The 19,560-nt window shown below is 42.7% G+C and overlaps 1 protein-coding gene across 1 annotated transcript; it reads left to right on the top strand.

The window, feature by feature from the left end:
* The first annotated feature begins 13,426 nt into the window (after nucleotides 1-13,426).
* On the top strand, nucleotides 13,427-16,226 carry LOC122725807 (somatotropin). The gene is made up of 5 exons (XM_043963133.1): nucleotides 13,427-13,484; nucleotides 14,177-14,334; nucleotides 14,930-15,046; nucleotides 15,407-15,568; nucleotides 15,954-16,226. Exons 1-5 carry the CDS (start codon nucleotides 13,475-13,477, stop codon nucleotides 16,152-16,154), a joined length of 648 nt encoding a protein of 215 aa, XP_043819068.1. The 5' UTR covers nucleotides 13,427-13,474; the 3' UTR covers nucleotides 16,155-16,226.
* Nucleotides 16,227-19,560: the final 3,334 nt, after the last annotated feature.

Raw genomic sequence — 19,560 nt, 5'->3', positions numbered from 1 at the left:
CTTGGCATATAATAAGTATTTAAATAAATACTTGTTCAGTCTTTGATTAAATTTTTAGGAACTTAAACAATTCTATGGAATAAAAAATCTATAAATATGAAATGCAACCCTAGTCCCAATACCCAATGGTATGACACTCTCTCCTCATTAGTGGAGAGCAATAGGAGTGCAGCAGGGGTTGAGGAGAGGGAGAGAGCTTCTGGTTCTCCAAGACTCTTCAAACTCCCAATCCCTTTGAGCACGTCTGGCTTCTGGTTTCTAGACAGAGAAGAAGCCAACCCCATTTCAAGTTGCTGAATGAAAAGACTGATGGAAACTCCTGGCTCTCTCCTGTCTTCCCAGTTTTTTCCTTCAGCAATCTGAAGTGGGGTTGGCTTAGTCCATCTTCTCTCAAGAAGCTGGAAGTGCCCAAAGTGGTGGTGTTTGTTGCTGTCAGTGGTGGTGGTAGTGGTGGTCCTTTATTCTAGAAGAGGACTTGACTTGTGCTTGAATTGGATTTAAGTGAGACACTGGGGATTGGAACAGTTCTAAAGAGACTAGAACTCTCTGACTCTTACCAACTCCATACCCTTCCCTCCATTGCTCTACAAGGAGGAGGACTTTGGGACTGGGGTTACATAGCCTCTGCCTACTTCAAGGGGCCTTAACCCGGGGTTTGAGAAATTATGAACTTAAAAAAAAACCTTCAATAACTATATATCAATATGATTGGTTTCCTTTGTACTCCTATGCATTTTATCTTATGCAATTACAACCTGATTCTAAGGGTCCATCAGATTGCCAATGGGGTCCATGATACAAAAAAGATTAAGAACTTAACCCTGCCTCTTTCCCCTTTGCTCATGTACCTACAAAAGCTTATAGAGGTGTAGTCAGTGTGCCCAGACTATCTCACATCTCTTTCCTTGCTTGACATTGTTTTATATCCATTTTCCCTTATATTGACCAATATGACAATGCATAGACTTGTCATGCTTAGCACCATATAGTGTTAATATATTCTTTGTTTGGAGACAGAATGGTAGATACTTCGGAGAAGGCTGAAGGACATGGGAGCCAAAGTATGGCAGTTTGGGAGTCAGGAAGATCTCGTTTCAAATCCTTTCTTAGATACTAGCTGTGCAATCCTGGGCAAATCACTCACTCTGTACCTCAGTTTCCTCATCTGTAAGTGCTCTGTGCCTCAGTTTCCTTATCTGTAAAATCAGAATGATAATAACACCTACCTCTGTGCCTCAATTTCCTCACTGGTAAAATCAGGACGATAATAGCACCTACCTCCCAAAGTTGTCTGACCCTCAATTTCCTCATCAGTAATAGCAGGATGATAGGGGCGGCTAGGTGGCGCAGTGGATAGAGCACTGGCCTTGGAGTCAGGAGTACCTGAGTTCAAATCCGGCTTCAGACACTTAACACTTACTAGCTGTGTGACCCTGGGCAAGTCACTTAACCCCAATTGCCTCACTAAAAAAAAAAAAATTTAATTAAAAATTAAAAAGTAATAGCAGGATGATAATAGCATCTACCTCCCAACTTTGTTGCAAGGATCAAATCAGAAAATACATGTGAAGTGCTTTTTCAAACTTTAAAAGTACTATAAGGGGGCAGCTAGGTGGCGCAGTGGATAGAGCACCAGCCCTGGATTCAGGAGGACCTGAGTTCAAATCCGGCCTCAGACACTTAACTCTTACTAGCTGTGTGACCCTGGGCAAGTCACTTAACCCCCATTGCCCTGCAAAAACAAACAAACAAACAAAAGTACTATAAGAACACTTGCCTTTATTATAGGCAACTAGGTGGTACAGTGTATAGAGCACTATGGCTGAAATCAGGAAGAACTGAGTTTAAATCCTGCCTCAAACATTTACTAGCTGGGTGACCCTGAGAAAGTCACTTAACTTCTGTCCACCTTAGTTTGCTCATCTGTACCATGAGAATAATAGCAGCACCTACCTTCCAGGCTTGTTATGGAAATTAAATGAGATGATAATTATAAAGTATTTAGCACAATGCCTGGAACATAACAAAGTAGTATATAAATGTTGGTTATTATTATTGTTATTATTATATTTTCATCATCATCATCATTATCATTATTATTATTAGCAGCAGCAGCAGCTCTGGTCTGGCTACAGGGGCTAAGCGTAAGCTGGGTCCAGTGCATGAAGTTAGTTCTTTTTTCACAATAGGGAGGCTGAGGCACTCATACTGAGGATTATAGATTTAGAGATGGAAGAGAGCCTTAGAGATCACAAAGTCCAAATCCATCATTTTACAGGTGAGGAAACTGAGGCCCAGAGAGATTAAGTCATTTGCCCAAGGTCACACAGCTAGTAAATGTCAAAGTCAGGATCTGAACTTGGGTCTTTCAGATTCCAAGTCTCACACTCTGTCCAATGCACCACTTGGTTACCTCTACTATTGCCTTATTCATCCCTAACACTAACTAGCTGTATGCCCTTGGGCAAGTCATTTTCCTTCTTTATTCCTCTTTTTCTCCTCCTGTAAAATGAGAGGGTTGAGGGGGCAGCTAGGTGGCACAGTGGATAAAGCACCGGCCCTGGATTCAGGAGGACCAGAGTTCAAATCTGACCTCAGACACTTGACACTTACTAGCTGTGTGACCCTGGGCAAGTCACTTTAACCCTCATTGCCCCTCAAAAAGAGAGAGAGAGAGGGTTGGATGAGATGTCCTCTAAGCTCTTTTCCAGCTCTTTGCCTAGGATCTATGAATTGCCAGATAAAAGAGTATGAACCACTTTGAAGCTCTCACTATATACTGCTAGACTGCTCTCCAGAATGACTAAACTAATTTATGGTGATATCAACCAAGATGGGCTCTGAGCTACCTGTTATTATCCAAGAAAGAACCTTGGAGTTACTATTGGCTAGCAGCATGGTATCTAGGATTGAAGCTAGGAGTCAAAAGATCTGGTTTCCTGTCCTAGGGACAGAGTCATAACTAGGAATTCTGGCATCTAGGGTGAGTGAAAAACATGGAATGAGGGAGGTGGTATGTGAGGAAAGATAAACTTCAAGCCGCCCAAGGAAGGAAGGGATGGGCTGGGGGTGAGTTCACCAAGAGTAGAGAAAGGCCTCAGGACCCCACCCCTGGCACCATAGGGCTGGGTGCACCTGGCCCATGATCTATGCATGCCTGTCTAGCAATCAACCTTGACCTTCATTTTGCCACAGATGGCTTTTGTACAATCCCTTTGGGGTCCAGTGCAGTGACTGGTCCATCCCCCCTACCAGCTTATGCCCCTACATCATAGCCTATCCCTGGTAGGAAGCAGTGGGGGATGTGACAGACTGATCGGTCACATAGGGATGGTAAGAAATAGGGCAGCTGCAGTTTTCTCCCTTAGCCCCAGGGTTCAGCAAAAACAATGAGTGGGGTAAGAGGATCAAGGAGTTTAGGACTAGCAGAGAAACTGCTATTCTAATTCTTGGTGGCCTGGGGCAAAGTCCGTGTTGCCCCGCCAATGGCTAGCTATGTGGCCAGGCACTAATTAATTTACCTCTCTGAGCCTCAGGTTTCTCATATATAAAATGAACATAAAAACACTTGCACTGCTTACTTCAAAGTGTTGTTTCTTTATAAACCCTTAAGCACCATAGAGTCCTGAAATAAATCAAAACCATGAATTAAGGAATAAAGAGTCTTTGATTGAGATAACAGGGTAGCAAACCCGCCACCCTGGGGAAGTCCCAGGACTGCAGAGCACAATAGATTACCCAAACTAGAGGCTCATGGAAAAGTCTTTTATACCCTTAGGAGGGAAGGGGGAAGAGGCAACCCAAGGTAATGGTCATGAGATCCCAGCCCTGCTCCCAGCAATCTGAGCAAGGAGAACCACTTCCTTCTGGTTGTTCTGCCCTTCGTGCCATGAATTCCAATGGAAGAGGACAAGGACATCAAAGGCCTATATCCAGCTTGAACCGGTTTCCCCCAGAAGGCAAGATCTCAGGATGGGACTTAAGGTCTGACTCAGCTCAACCTAACTGACACTATCTACTGACATTGCTGTGGTCATTTAGGGAGTGGCAGGTAACATTACATTTAGTATTTTTTTTTTTTGCAGGGCAATGAGGTAACTTGCCCAGGGTCACACAGCTAGTAAGTGTCAAGTGTCTGAGGCCGAATTTGAACTCAGGTCCTCCTGAATCCAGGGCTGGTGCTTTCTTCACTGTGCCACCTCGCTGCCCCACATTACATTTAGTATTAAAAGTTTCTGTTCTTATATTAGGAATTTTCTGTCAGCACTGTGGGCACATTCCCATAGTTCCCATTTAGTTTACTTCTAAATGCTATTTAATAGGGAGTCTAGATCATTTGGGTTCTAGTCCACACTAGCTGTAGACCCTGGACAAATCATTTAAAACTGTCCTCTGTTCCCATCTTTGGGTATTCCTAGCTTCCGAGCTTTGCGATACCACAAGCTATAGTTCCTCTGCCCCGATTAAAGACCTTATTTCTCCTATATTGATTGTTTCCTTAATTTCCAGGTTAACACAGGCAATTCTCTAAATTAAAGTCTAGAGATTCTAAATTACAAGGGATTTGTATCAGTAGTAGGAGTGCTACACATGGGGGAAGTTACAGATGCAGACCAAAAAACCCCAAACAATTAAGAGGTCTTGCAGCTCAGCTCCTATCTTTACTGACTTTTCTACTGTGTTCTAGCTTTTTTTTTTTTTTTAGTGAGGCAATTGGGGTTAAGTGACTTGCCCAGGGTCACACAACTAGTAAGTGTTAAGTGTCTGAGGCCAGATTTGAACTCAGGTACTCCTGACTCCAGGGCCAGTGCTCTATCCACTGTGCCACCTAGCTGCCCCACCTCCTAGCTATTTTTGTACCCTAAAAGATGTCTTGCCCTTTAGCCCTCTTCTCTGATTGGTATGGTCCTTTTCATTTCAATTCAATAAACATTTATTAAATGACTATTCTGTGCCAGGTACTGTGCTAAGCACCGGGAATACAAATAATAAAAAGAGAATCCCTGTTCTCAAGGAGCTTACAATCTAATGAGGAAAGACAACACACAAGAGGAAACCGAACTGTATCTTTAAAAAAATCAAAGGAAAAGAAAAAGGAAATCTATGTACAAAAATATTTGTAGGAGTTCTTTTGTGTGGTGGCAAGGAATTGAAAATTAAGGGAATGCCCATCATTTGGGGAATGGCTAAACAGGTTGTTTTATATATATATATGACTGGGATGGAATGCTACTGTGCTATAAGAAATTATGAGCAAGATGCTTTCAGAAAAACCTGTGTAGAGTTTTATGAACTGATACAAAGTGAAGTGAGCAAAACCAGGAGAACATTGTACACAGAAACAGTAATGTTGTACAATTATCTATTGTGAATCACTTAGCTGTTCTGATCAATACAATGATCCAAGACAATTCCAAAGGACTCGTGAAGAAAAAAAAAAGCTATCTATATCCAGAAAGAGAACTAATAGATTTTGAATGCATATTAAAGCATACTTTTTTCACTTACTTAAATTTTCTTACTTTTTTTGTGCAACATTACCAATATGGAAATATTTTGTATGACTTCACTTGTATAATTGATATCATATTGCTTGCTTTCTCAAGGGGTGAGAGAGGGGCTGCAGAGAGGGAGAGAATTGGGAAGTCAAAACTTTAAGAAAAAAAATGAATGTTAAAAAAAAATGTAGGGGCAGCTAGGTGGCGCAGTGGATAGAGCACTGGCCCTGGAGTCAGGAGTACCTGAGTTCAAATCCGACCTCAGACATTTGACACTTACTAGCTGTGTGACCCTTGGCAAGTCACTTAACCTCAATTGCCTCACCCAAAAAAAAAATAAATAAATAAATAAATAAATATTTTTTAAAATGTAGTTTGGTGTTTTGTTTTGGTTTTTAATTCTAAAGCAAGGAACAGGAAAAAAGAATGTTAACTCCTTGAGGTCAGGGACCATCATTCTTTTGCCTGTGTAGCCTCAATGCTTAGCCTAGAGCCTAGAATATAGTAGGTATTTTTTAAATTTAATTTTTAAAATAGGAAGCTGAACCAGGGGAGATGGGGAAGTGAGAGTTGGGGTGGGGGGATGGATTCCTTCTGGCATCTTAATTTAAAAGAAGTACCCAGATCAATCATGCTCATTCCATTCCTCTACTGGATCTGCTCCTGACTCTCTGGACTTCACCACCATGCCCCAACTTGGGTACCTTTCCTCTCCACACCCCCATGCTCCACACCCCCCCCCATTCACACCTCCCCCTACCTTTTCAGCTCCCTTAAATGTGTAATTTTCCCTCATTTGATCGGGGGCATCTAGGTGGCACAGTGGATAAAGGACCAGCCCTGGATTCAGGAGGACCAGAGTTCAAATCCAGAGTCAGATACTTGACACTTACTAGCTGTGTGACCCTGAGCAAGTCACTTAACCCTCTTTGCCCCATAAAGAGAGAGAGAGAGAGTAGGAATCAACTTTCTTGTTGTTTGCATTTGTATTCGCAGCACTTAGCACAAGACCTGGCACATAGGAAGCACGTTAATAAATGCTTGTTACTGGGCAACTAGGTGGCACATTGGATAAAGCACCGGCCCTGGATTTAGGAGGACCTGAGTTCAAATCCAGCCTCAGACACTTGACACTTACTAGTTGCGTGACCCTGGGCAAGTCACTTAACCCCAATTGCCTCACCAGATAGACAGATGGATAGATAGATAGACAGACAGATAGATAGATAATAAATAAAAAGATGAACGAATGAATGAATGCTTGTTGCCTTGGCTTGTTAATATGATTATTCTCTGAAGATGTCAGTACAATGTGGTGGCATTCAACCAAGCAAACTGAATAGAAGACATGATCCCCTTTATGCCTGGAAACACTGGGTGCAGTGGTGGTTTCTGGAATTCAGAGAGAGAGTAGCTAAAATGGTCAGAAGGATAGGGACTTGTTACTGGGAGTGTAGGGGGTTGAGAACCGGGAAGTGGGTGTCTAACATCTGAGTATAAACCTCACCTCTCATTATCATCTATAAAATGAGGAGGGGACATGTGGACTCATGACCTCTGAGGTCCCCTCCAGTTCTAGATCCCTATGACCCTTATGAGGACAGACTGACTGAAATCTATGAAACCAAGAAAGGGCTTGTTCACCCAATCTGATCATGCTAGAAGTAAGGAGGCTCCTTAGAGTTTGAAATAGATAAGCTTGGAGCCCATGAAAGAGGGCCCAACCCTGCCCAGTAAGGACGTTCCCCCCAAAGTAGTCAAAAATTAAAATATAAATAACTTCAAGAGATGCTGAAATAGTGCATAAGAGCCACCTCTATTGGAAGAGGAAAAAGACAGACCACGAGGTGAACGTCATTCTGGGATTGCACACTAGGCTCAGAAGGCTGTTGGTAGGCCATGAGGTTGGTGAGCACTCTCCTGTTAGTATAGAAGAGGTAATGTAGAGACAATATGGTACTGGGGGGTTTTTGGCTTGGATTAACTGCCACGTGGTAAATTCTTTATTAATTGTTTACTGTATTAATTTATAGTAATTATATTGTTTGATGTATTTTAATAATAAATACTGCCAAAAATGGGTGCAAAGTCCCCAATAACTTAGCCAGAAACAGCTAGTCCCACATTTTTAAAAATACATTATATAATATTTATGTACACATACATGTGTGTACATACATTACTTATATTAAAATAAAAATCATATATATTTGTATATATGTATACAAATACATATGGTTTTCTATCAGCAACAAGTTTAAAAATAATAAAAATTTTGCTTCTAGCCACCAAAAGGCAGTATAATAGAGTCAAGCAACCTCAGTTTCCTTAACATTAAAAATGATTGAGTTGGGTTAAAAAAGAAAAAGAAAAGAGATGCTGAAATAAATTAATGGATTATGGGACAGTGCCGAAAGAACCATGATGTTCTTAGGTAGACATCAGAGAGGATAACCGGGTTCTTAGCATCTAGAGCCAGAATTCTGGTCTTGGCAGACCATGAATCCAACTTAGGCCATCCATTCCAATGTTCTTAAGAACTACGATGGCTTGATTTGATGCTTTATGACATGGGTCATAAGGGTGGATTGCTCAGTACACTCCCACCCTGGCCATTAGTGGCATAGGCTAGGGAGGAAATGTTCCTCTGTAGAGGAGGCCCAAACAGACAAAATCTGCTCTGGGTGCCATTCCAAAGTAGGAATCCCTTCTCCCCCATTCAGTTCTTTTCACTTTGGGTTTTGGCCAGTTGTCTGAACACGATCTAGACCTCTAGGTTTGGGGGCGGCTAGGTGGTGCAGTGGATAGAGCACCAGCCCTGGAGTCAGGAGTACCTGAGTTCAAATCCGGCCTCAGACACTTAACACTTACTAGCTGTGTGACCCTGGGCAAGTCATTTAACCCCAATTGCCTCACTAAAAAAAACAAAAACAAAAACAACAAAAAAAGAAAATATAAACCTCTAGGTTTCCTGGGTCATCTCCCTGATCTGTGATCCCAAGGGGATCTGTTGTCCCTCCCTGTCTTCTCCTGGTTCTAAGATCTGTTGCCAACTCCACCTCATCCCTGGGTTTAACCTAACGGTGTCTTCACCAATCTGCTAGTCCAGATTCACATCCAGACTTTCCCATCCATGGCTCTTCCTCTTCCTGCTCTCCCCCTCCTTCCTATGCCATGCCTTCCACAACTCAGGTTCTATCTATAGTATTTTTTAAATTCTATTTTTAATTTATGAAATAAAACAAGCATTTCTATAACATAGGATAAAAAAAAAAGATGATTGCACATGAAACTGCAAATCATGGGGCAGCTAGGTGGCGCAGTAGATAGTGCACTGGCCCTGGATTCAGGAGGACCTGAGTTCAAATCCTGCCTCAGACACTTAATACTTACTAGTTGTGTGACCCTGGGCAAGTCACTTAACCCCAATTGCCTCACCAAAAAAAAAAAAAAAAGAAAGAAAGAAACTGCAAATCTATTAAGTACAACTTGTCATTCCTTTTTGCTAAACATATATTTATATATCATATATATAAATTATATATGAATATTTATTTATCATATACTTTTTTCTTTTTTTTAAACCCCCCCTTCCCCCAGCAATACCACGACTAGGTCTATTTCCAAAGGTGACTGGGGAAAAAGAAAAGAACTTATATGTTCCATCTATAGTCTTAAAGCAGATAAGTTCAAGGACTCTTCTCAGGGAAACCTAAGGAGATTTCCCCCCAAATCCCTACTCAATATCCCCACCCAAAAAGACAGAACAATAGACCCCCGGGTCCCAGGTCTGAACCAAAGACCCCTTTTTGTGATCAGTGCCCTGTCAAGTCCTCTCTATTCTTCACCAAATGGTACAGTCAAAAATAGAGCATGAGGGGGCATCTAGGTGTCACAAATGGATAAAGCACTGGCCCTGGATTCAGGAGAACCTGAGTTCAAATCTGGCCTCAGACACTTGACACTTACTAGCTGTGTGACCCCGGGCAAGTCACTTAACCCTCATTGTCCCACAATAATAATAATAAATAACAATAACAACAACAAAAATGGAGCATGAGGCATAGAGAGACATTTGGGGCATAGGGACACTCCCACCACCCCTTTTTGACTTGTTCCTTCACTTTGGTAGAATTGGGAAGAACCCTAAAGAGGTCTTCTAAGAAAGTCTCCTTTCCCCTCATTCCACAACACTCAGACTCATTGAAAGACTCATTCCACCACATATTCATAGCTTTCAAAGAGCCAGTTCCTTCCATTTCTCCCCCTTGATTTCCCATTGATGGGGGACCAATGTCTTTTTGCTCCCTGAGACCAGAGCCAGAGCACCTAAAATAAAGCTCCAACATAAACAATCAGGCAGCCATGTACTAGACTTGTAGTTGGGCGAGACCTTGGTTCGAATCTCACTTCTGTTATTTACTATGTGATGTCGAACAGGTCATTTAGTTTCTGAGCCTCGATTTCCTCATCTGTAAAATGGGGATAATAAACCTATGTAGTATCTCTCTTACCCAGTTATTGTGAGGTTTAAATGAGATGATGTTTGCAAAGTGCTTTGGAAACCTTAAAGTGCTATGTAAATGGTAACATACCACCATTACCATCATCATTATCAACACTACCACCACCATCATCCTCACCATCACCAAGGCTCAAGTCCTGACGATGACAAATACTGGTTGTGTGAATCAACTCTTTAACACCAAAAATTTCAGAGCAAGTGCTGATTTGACCAGCGGCTAGGTGGTGCAGTGAATAGAGCTCCTGGCCTAGAGTCAGGAAGACCTGAGCTCAACTCCAGCCTCAGACACTAACTAGCTGTGTGACCCTAGGCAAGTCATTTAACCTTGTTTGCCTCAGTTTCCTCATCTCTAAAATGAACTGGAGAAGGAAATGGCAAACCACTCCAGTATCTTCGCCAAGATGGGATCATGAAGAGTCAAATACAACCAAAATAACTGAACAACAGCTAATTTGATCTGCATTGATAGAGGGATTGTCTTCACAAGTTCACTATGCTAATGAAATCACAGGTTGTTTCTAACAAAAGGCTTTTCATATATGCTTTTATTTTTGGTTTCCCCCCATTACCATAATCTCCCCCAATATTCCCCAGTCCACTCACAAAAGAACTATCCCATATAGCAAATAAATGTCCCCCACCATTAAGATAGGGTATGCTGGGGGCAGCTAGGTGGCACAGTGGATAGAGCACTGGCCCTGGATTTAGGAGGACCTGAGTTCAAATCTGGCCTCAGACACTTGACACTTAACTAGCTGTGTGACCCTGGGCAAGTTACTTAACCTTCTTTGCAAAAAACAAAAACAAATTGTTCATCATTTTGGGGGCAGCTGGGTGGCGCAGTGGATGGAGCGCCAGCCCTGAAGTCAGGGATACCTGGGTTCAGGTCCGGCCTCAGACACTTAACACTTGCTGGCTGTGTGACCCTGGGCAAGTCGCTTGGCCCCAATTACCTCAATTAAAAAAAAAAAAAAAGATAGGGTGTGCTAGACTGCCCTTGCCTCTCTTTATATCCTCCTTCCACTGAGTGGTTCTTCTGTGCCTTCTTATCTGTAAAAACAGGGGATGAAAGTGAATCTTTCAGGTCTCTTCCAGCTCTGACATTCTATGATTCTGTGGCTTTCCCCAGAGGCAAGAGCAATGTGAGCTGAGGAGGAGGAGGATGGTACTTACATTGCTGGGCTGTTGTGAAGAAAATTCTTTGTCAGGTATAAGGTACTATATAAATGTTAGCTATTATTGTTGTTGTAATAATCAACCTCATGGGTGTTTTGTAAGGAAATCTCCCTTTAAAATACTATTTAAATGTAGCTTACTAAACTAAAAAAAAAAAAAAAAGATGAGTAGGATGCCATCAGAAAATCCTGGAAAGGCTTACATGAGCTGATGCAAAGTGAAATGTACTGTATACAAAATAACAGCAATACTGTAAGATGATCTGCTGCGAATGACTCAGTTATTTTCAACAATGCAATGATCCAAGACAACTCTGAAGGACTTATGAAAAATGCAGTCCATCTACAGAAAAAGAACTGATAGTACCTGAATACAGATGGAAGTATATTTTGTTATTGTTGTTGTTATTTCCTTTTTCTAAAGGGTTTTTTTTTTTGTCTGCTATGTTTTGCATGACTGCACTTGTACAACTAATATTGAATTGCCTGAGTTCTTAAGGGGGGAATAGGGAGAAAGGATGAGAATTTGGAACACAAAGTTTTAAAAATTGATGTTACAATTTATTTTTACATGTAAGGTGGAGAAAACTCTACAAAAATAAATAAACAAACAAAGACTCTGTGGCTTTCTCTCTAAGGATACTCTTTATTTTTATATAAGTCTGGCTTCTCCTTCACAAAATGGGATCTGATGGGAGGGAGTAGAGAAGATACACTATAAGATTTGCCCAAGTCTTCTGGGAGATCTTCCTGCTTCACTGGTTTCATAAAGAGAAACTGACCTCCATAACAGCCCCCCAAAGTTGGATTAGGCCCAAGATACCCCTAGAAACCTTGCCCCCAAATACAGGTACCATCTACTTTATTTCCGTCTAGGGGAAGGAGGATTTTTCTTCCTCCCTCCCCCAATTCTCAATCTTTAAGATCCACAGCAAGACCTGAGACTCTAAACCAAGCGTGCTTAGAGTCCTTAGGGAACAAATGGACCAGAAAAAAAGGTTGTATGAGGTGGCAGTCTCCAGTGGTCAATATTTTTGTTTTCTTTTGTTTTTTTTTATGGGGCAATGAGGGTTAAGTGACTTGCCCAGGGTCACATAGCTAATAAGTGTCAAGTGTCTGAGGCTGGTTTTGAACTAAGGTCCTCCTGAATCCAGGGCCAGTGCTTTATCCACTACCACCTAGCTGCCCCCTCCAGTGGTCAATATTAACACCATGTCCATCCGCCTCAAAGTTCAAGGAAGGCCTTAGGTCCTGATTAGGGAAGTTGTGGGGGGCAAAGAGCAGAGAAGAACCTGACCTCCCTACCCTAAACAGCTCTCTGATGACTGAAAGTCAACACAGACCCAATTCTCTGGGCTGGAAGAGGGGAGTAGAATATGGGTAGAAATTGTTTAGAAGTACTCTTCTTTCTTTTTTTGGGGGGGGGGTGGGCAATGAGGGTTAAGTGACTTGCCCAGGGTCACACAGCTAGTAAGTGCCGGATTTGAACTCAGGTTCTCCTGAATCCAGGGCTGGTGCTTTATCCACTGTGCCACCAGTTGCCCTAGAAGTACTTCTAATAAGAGATTAACCCAACTTTTTCTCCATTCAGTAGAGGTTTGGTGCCAGGCTGGGACTCTAACCTACAGCCCTATGATATCAGAGCATTGCAGGATCTGGACCACTGTTGCTGTCCACCACCACCACCACAAAAAAAAAAAAAAAACCAAGATGGAAAGTTTTCCTTATGGTATCCACTAAACACGACCCTTTTCTTTTCCAGATAATTTCTGAGAATTTGCCTATAGGGGCTGCCTCTCTTCATTCTACCCCATCCCACCCCCAATTCCTTTAACCCTGAATCCTTTCTATCTGCTTCCCTGCCTGGGTATTTTCTTTGCATTTGTCCAAATCCTCTGGATACAGGGAGAACACAGAGTCCTCAGGTTAAGGCAGGTGGGGCAGACACATACTCAATGTTCATATGTGAAGGGGGGTGGGAGGGGGGAAAGCAGGTGAGGAGGCTCTAAAGGTTGGGTACAGAGAGGGGGGGAGAATGACACCCCAGAATGGGATGAAGGAGCTATGAAACAGAATCTGAGTGGGAGGATTTCTGCCTTTAAATTATCCATCAGTTCAGCCCCCAGTGGTACTAAGCAATGCATAATGGAGGAGAAAGGTGGGGGAGATGAGGGGGGACTAGGGTATAAGGAGGTGCTGGAGGGGAGCAGTTCCAGAGCCCAAGGACTCAGCCACCTACATCAACCAGGTTCCTGTGACCAGCTTGTCCGGTGAAGATGGCTCCAGGTACTCTACCCAGATATCTCAAAGACTATCATCCGTCCCCCTCCTCTCTTTCTTCCCTCTTGGACCAATAGTTTTTACACCCTCCCTGTCAGAAATCTTTCCTTATTTTTAGCTTCCATTCCACCTGTTTTTGTCCCTATTCTAACCTTTTTGGGGAAAGAAAACAACAGGTCCCCATTCTCTTTCTATACCCAAGACTACAGGAATCTTAACTAGTTGCCAAGTGGGTGGGTGAGAAAGAAGGGGAACCTGAAAAGGGGGCTAAGGTAGAATTTAGGGGGAAGAACCCTGGGGCCAACCTTCTGGGGGAGGGTCCCAGGAAGCAGAGATATGGGAATAATGATGTAAACAAGAGGGGCAAATGGAGCCTTGCTTGTGGGCTTCTGAATATAGACAAAAATTTCTTTCGAGTCTTTTCTTGGTTCAGAAGTTTAACATTCAAAACACTTCCAGTCCCTAGGAGAGGATCTAAGTACCTGTGCTGAGGAGGTAAGTGCCAGAGTTCAGATGATCAAATGCCAAAGTTGGAGGTCAGGAATAGGGAATTATGGGGAAATAGAAAGGAAGAGTCCAGAGATAAGGGTTAGATGCCAAGTTCATCATCCACGTACCATCAGCAAGAAAGAGGAAGTTCTTATGGGAGCCAATGAAGCTAGTGATGGGTTAGAGAAATGCATTCTTTCTTTTTCCAGGTACCCGAGTCTCTCTGTTGCTCCTCATCACTTTCACCTTGCTGGGGCCACAGAGGGCTAGTGCCTTCCCATCCATGCCTCTGTCCAGTCTCTTCGCCAATGCTGTGCTTCGTGCTCAGCATCTGCACCAGCTGGTTGCTGACACGTACAAGGAGTTTGTGAGTCCATGAGGGTGATTTGTGTAAGGGGGGATTGGAGCAGAGGAAAGACATGATAGTGGAGGGGTTTTGAAGAGGACCTGTACAAACTTCTAGTCAATATGAGAGAGAATCACAAGCTACCACAGTCCTGCAAGCAGTTTTCCTTGAAGAAGATGACTTTTAGTGCAACAGATTGAATAAAGGGAGAACACTAAAATCAGGGAGGACTGGCAGGAGTGTAAAGAAAGGGTAATTTTGAGACATATCCTTCAGGAAGAACTAGCAGGGCTTGATGGTGACTGACTGGATAGGTAGGAAGGTCAAAGAAAAGTATCAAAGATGCCTTCCAAGTGGTGAGCCAGTACTGGGGAGCTGAGAAGGGGAATCAGATAAATTTAGCTTGGACATTCATATGAAAAAAGCATAGGTAAATGGGCATAAGTCCTGAGGGGGAATAAAAATGGAGGAGTGATTGATGTTGGTGGGGTTGGGGGTAGGAATAGGGAATGGAGAAGGGAATTCATTGGAGAGCACTTCCTAGAAGAGGTATGTTGTACCAGGCCCCCAGTCCTGGCTTTGGCTACTCATTACCTTTGCTTGGCTATTTGCACAGGAGCGTACATATATTCCAGAGGCACAGAGACATTCCATCCAAAGCACCCAGACAACTTTCTGTTTCTCTGAGACCATCCCAGCTCCCACTGGCAAGGACGAGGCCCAGCAGAGATCTGTAAGTGACTCCCTTCACCCTCAAAATTAGAGCTGTCTCTCTAGCTCCCTCATCACAAATCAAAAAGTCTCCTGGCCTAGGGTATTAGAACAGCTGCCCCAGCCAAGAGCAGATGTCCAGGGCAGATTAATTTACTGCTTTGTGCATAATATGATCTTAATTTTTTTTAATTTATTTTTTTCTGGACTTTAAAAATACCAATTAAAATGGGCAGGACAGAAATTTAAAAAAAAAAAAAAGAAGAAGAAGATTGTAGGTGAAACTTCTAGTCTCTATAATTAGCCCTTAATAAACAAGTTTTAAATTGAACTGCTCCTACTCACAGTTTCCCCCCTTTCTTCCATTCCTCTTTGTTCCCAGGATGTGGAGTTGCTCCGTTTTTCCCTTCTCCTTATCCAATCTTGGCTCAGCCCTGTGCAGTTCCTCAGCAGGGTCTTCACCAACAGCCTGGTTTTCGGTACTTCAGACAGGGTCTATGAGAAGCTGAGGGATCTAGAAGAAGGGATCCAGGCTCTCATGCAGGTGAGTTTGGTAGGGGGCCCCTGACATACCCCACAAGCCAAGCCTCTTTTCTTTCTGCTAAGATCCTCCTGGTAGCCCCTGCCTTAGGACTAGAATCCTTTCTAACTTAACCAGGGGTGGTGTGGAGAAGGGGAAGGAAGAAGAAATTAAGGGGGAATAAGGGAAGAAGGAAGGTTGCCACCCCTCCTTTCTTTCAGAAGAGGCCGAATCCAAGACCTTTGGGGATGGATAAAGAAACCATTCTCTTTCTTTTCTTTCCTTATTTGAGCCAGTAATCCTGCTTCCTTTTTATTTTCTTGATTTCAATCCCAGATGGGAAGTGAAGAGGGAACAGATGAGATGGAAAATGTTCCCCCTTGATACCCCTCTTCCCCTCTCTTTTTAGGAGCTGGAGGACGGAAGCTCAAGGGGTGGCCTGGTCCTCAAGACAACCTATGACAAATTTGATACCAACCTACGCAGCGATGAGGCACTGCTCAAGAATTATGGGCTGCTCTCCTGCTTCAAGAAGGACCTGCACAAAGCTGAGACCTACCTGCGGGTCATGAAGTGCCGCCGTTTTGTGGAGAGCAGCTGTGCCTTCTGATGGCCCTTGGCTGTGTCCCCACCTGTGGCACTGTCCCTCCTTGGAGGATGACAGAGCCACCCCAACCTAACATGCCTTTCCACTGAGAAAATAAAATTGCATAAACCTAACCCTGTGCATCTTGCTGCATCATTGGGGTGGGGTGGGGTGGGGATGGTAGTAGTTAAACAAGAATGATCTAAAGGCCCACTTGTGTCTAAGGCAGAGTATATCCCGGCTTTTCCAGCTTCTGAAATGGTCTGAAATCTGGGTGATCTGTTTGGGCAATCAGGAAAAAGTTCTTTATTCCTTTCCTGCTCTCCTGTATCATTCTCTCAACACCATTCTACCAATCTGTTCCCTGTGTGGCCCAGGTCCCAGGTGCCCAGTCAGCCATAGGCCTAGGGACTTCTCCCAACCCTAGTCATCTTCATTCCTAAGATCCTCAGACCAGGGGCAAGAGAGAGAAGAGAACAAAAGATAAAGGATAAGAGATAAGAAGTTGAGGAGCCCATGAGCCCCCATAAGAACAGGGAAGTAATATATACTATGATGTTATGTGTGAGGGGAAAAAAACCCAACATTCTAGGAATAACGATCACAGCTTTTCCTTTGTACCAAAGGGAGAAATTAAGCAAGTACTCTACTTGGTCCAAAACAATCATCTCAGAATAGGGTCGGCGATTTTCTCTCTGTAAAGGCTGCCCAATGTTGAAACTCACTCTACCAATGTGTTATCAGCAGCTCTTCTGTAACTTATGATTTTAGAGAATTATCTTGGACACTGAGAGCTTTCACAGATTTAGAACTAGAAGGGACCTCAAAGACCATTTGGTCCAAACCCCTTTCCCCCATTTTAGAGATGGGAAACTGAGAACCGAAGAAGTTACATGCTTTGCCTAAAGTCACACAGATAAGAGAGACGGGACTCAAATTCAGGTCTTCTCCTTCCAAATCCAATGCTATTTTCCACCATACCACACTACCTCAGTAGGTTATGTGACCTGTCCATAATCTAATATATGTCAGAGACAGGATATGAGCCCAGGTCTCCCTACCTCCAAGGCTAAATCTCTATCCCCTTAACCCCATGCTACCAGAGTAGTATATGAACAAGTAGGCTAGAGTGCCTATAACCAGAGCTTGTGTTTGAGGCCAGAGTCAGGGCAGGCACAGGGCATGAAACTGGCTCTGAGACCAAAGAGGTAGGCTTAGCTTTGATTCTTTATGTGAACTATGGAGAGTTCTTGGTTTTCTTTCATGTTTCTTGATAGAGTTGTCCCAGTTGAAAAATTAGAAGCAAGTAGGAGAAGAATCCTATTTTCTCATTCACTTATCTCAGAGATGTTTTTTCTTCATTTTTTATTGAATGTGAAAGGACAATGACCAGCTCTAAATAGTTCCCAGTGCTTCTGTCAAATAGTTAGTGATCTATAAGCAAATCCTTACATGAACTAGAAAACTCCACTTCTCAAAGGATACCAGAGAAGAGATGAGAAAATCAGTACTTTTCTCCCTTCCTTGAAAAGCTGGGAAGCTATCAGTCTGGAATATTACATATGCTTTCAGATTTGATTGTTGGGTTTGCTTTGTTGTGCTGAAATTATTTTTTCTTTCTTTTTTTTAAAGTATTACAAGAGATGGCTTGCTGGGTAAGGAAGGAAAGAAGAATATAATCAGAAATGAAGTGGGGGCAGCTAGATGGAACAGTGAATAGAGCACCGGCCCTGGATTCAGGAGGACCTGAGTTAAAATCCGACCTCAGACATTTAACAATTACTAGCTGTGTAACCCTGGGCAAGTCACTTAACCCCAATTGCCCAGCAAAAACAAACAAACAAACAAAGAAATGAAGGGGATATCAATATAGTGGGAAATACATGGGATATACTTCCCATGGAGCCGGACATTCAAAGTCCCACATCACCATCTCTAATCCCTTATCATCAACAGAATATTGCAGATGTGATCTGACCAAGGAGTATGATGAGACTGTTGTCTCCCTCATTCCAGACTCTAGGCTTCTACTAATCCAGCTCTGGATGGAACTAACTTTTTTGGCTGTTTTGTTTATTTTTGCCCTTGATCCCATTTTCTCCCATCTCCTCAGGAAGATTCCCCCTGCAATCAACTCCTCTCTCTTTTTTTTTTTTAATGTATGAGGTATTTTATTTTAACTCCTCTCTTTTTAATCTTCAGTCTCTCCCTATCTATAGGTTCATCCTCTTGCTGACAAACAAGACCAGGTCATCCTCATCCTTTAAAAAAAAAAAAAAACAGCTCTTCACTTGACCTCTCAACCTTTCATCTTGCTTTTTCATACCAGAACTCCATAAAAAAAAAATTTTTTTTTAAGGTTATCTGTACTCCTACACTGTACCCTGGCTCACTTCTCACTCATTTCTCAGACCTTCAAAACTTGGCTTCCAACCTCATTACAAAGGAAACTACTCTCTTCAAAGTTTTAACTGATTTCTTAATTTCCAAATCCTAGAACATTTTCTGAATCTTTATCCTTCTTGGTTTCTTTATAGCATAAAACACTCTTGACCACCTAGATACTCTCTCTTCTCTGGGTTTTCATGATGCTGCTCACTTAGTTTTTCTCCTACTTTTTTTTTTTTAGGCAATCCGGGTTAAGTGACTTGCCCAGGGTCACACAGCTTAGTAAGTATCTGAGGAGGGATTTGAACTCAGGTCCTCCTGATTCCAGAGCCAATGCTCTATCCACTGCATCACCTAACTGGGGCACTCCTACCTTTATTCCAATTCTTTCTCAGACCCCTTTGCTAATCATACAAATCCTGCCCTGTATAGTTCATGAAAAGATCTGTTGTGGGCCTTCTCTCCTCTCTCTTAACCCTCTATCTCTGTGATCTCATCAACTCTTAGGGGTACAGTTATCATCTCTATGCAGATAACTCCAAGATCTATATGTCCATCTCTAGTTTCTCTCCTCATCTCTGGTCTCAAATCGCCAACCATCTGTTGGACATTTCCAAATGGATGTCCTATAGGCATCTCAGACGCATTATCTCCAAAACAAAATTCGCTACCTTTCCCCACCAAACTCACCTCTCTTCTGAACTTCCCTATTTCTATCAATGGGACTACCATTCTTTTAGCCACCCAGGTTCACAATTTCAGAGTCACCTTCAATTTTTCACTGTCTCTCACCTCCTGTACCCATTCAATTGCCAAACCTGGTCAATTCTATATCCACAACTTCTCTCGAATCCATCCTTTCTCCATTCATGTGGCCATCACCCTAGTTCAGATCCTCATCACCTCTCATCTGGACTGGTGCAATAGACTCTTGGTTGCTTTCCTTGTCTCAAGTCTCTTATCTCTTCAATCCACCCTCCACATAATTACCAGATTGATATAGCTAACAGTTTCAGTGGCTCCCTATTACCTCTCTTTTATT

The sequence above is a fragment of the Dromiciops gliroides genome, chromosome 4, assembly GCF_019393635.1.
Source record: "Dromiciops gliroides isolate mDroGli1 chromosome 4, mDroGli1.pri, whole genome shotgun sequence".
Taxonomy (NCBI): Eukaryota; Metazoa; Chordata; class Mammalia; order Microbiotheria; family Microbiotheriidae; genus Dromiciops; species Dromiciops gliroides.
The sequence above is the reverse complement of the archived record's forward strand: the minus strand, read 5'-3'. Positions and strand labels throughout refer to the sequence as shown.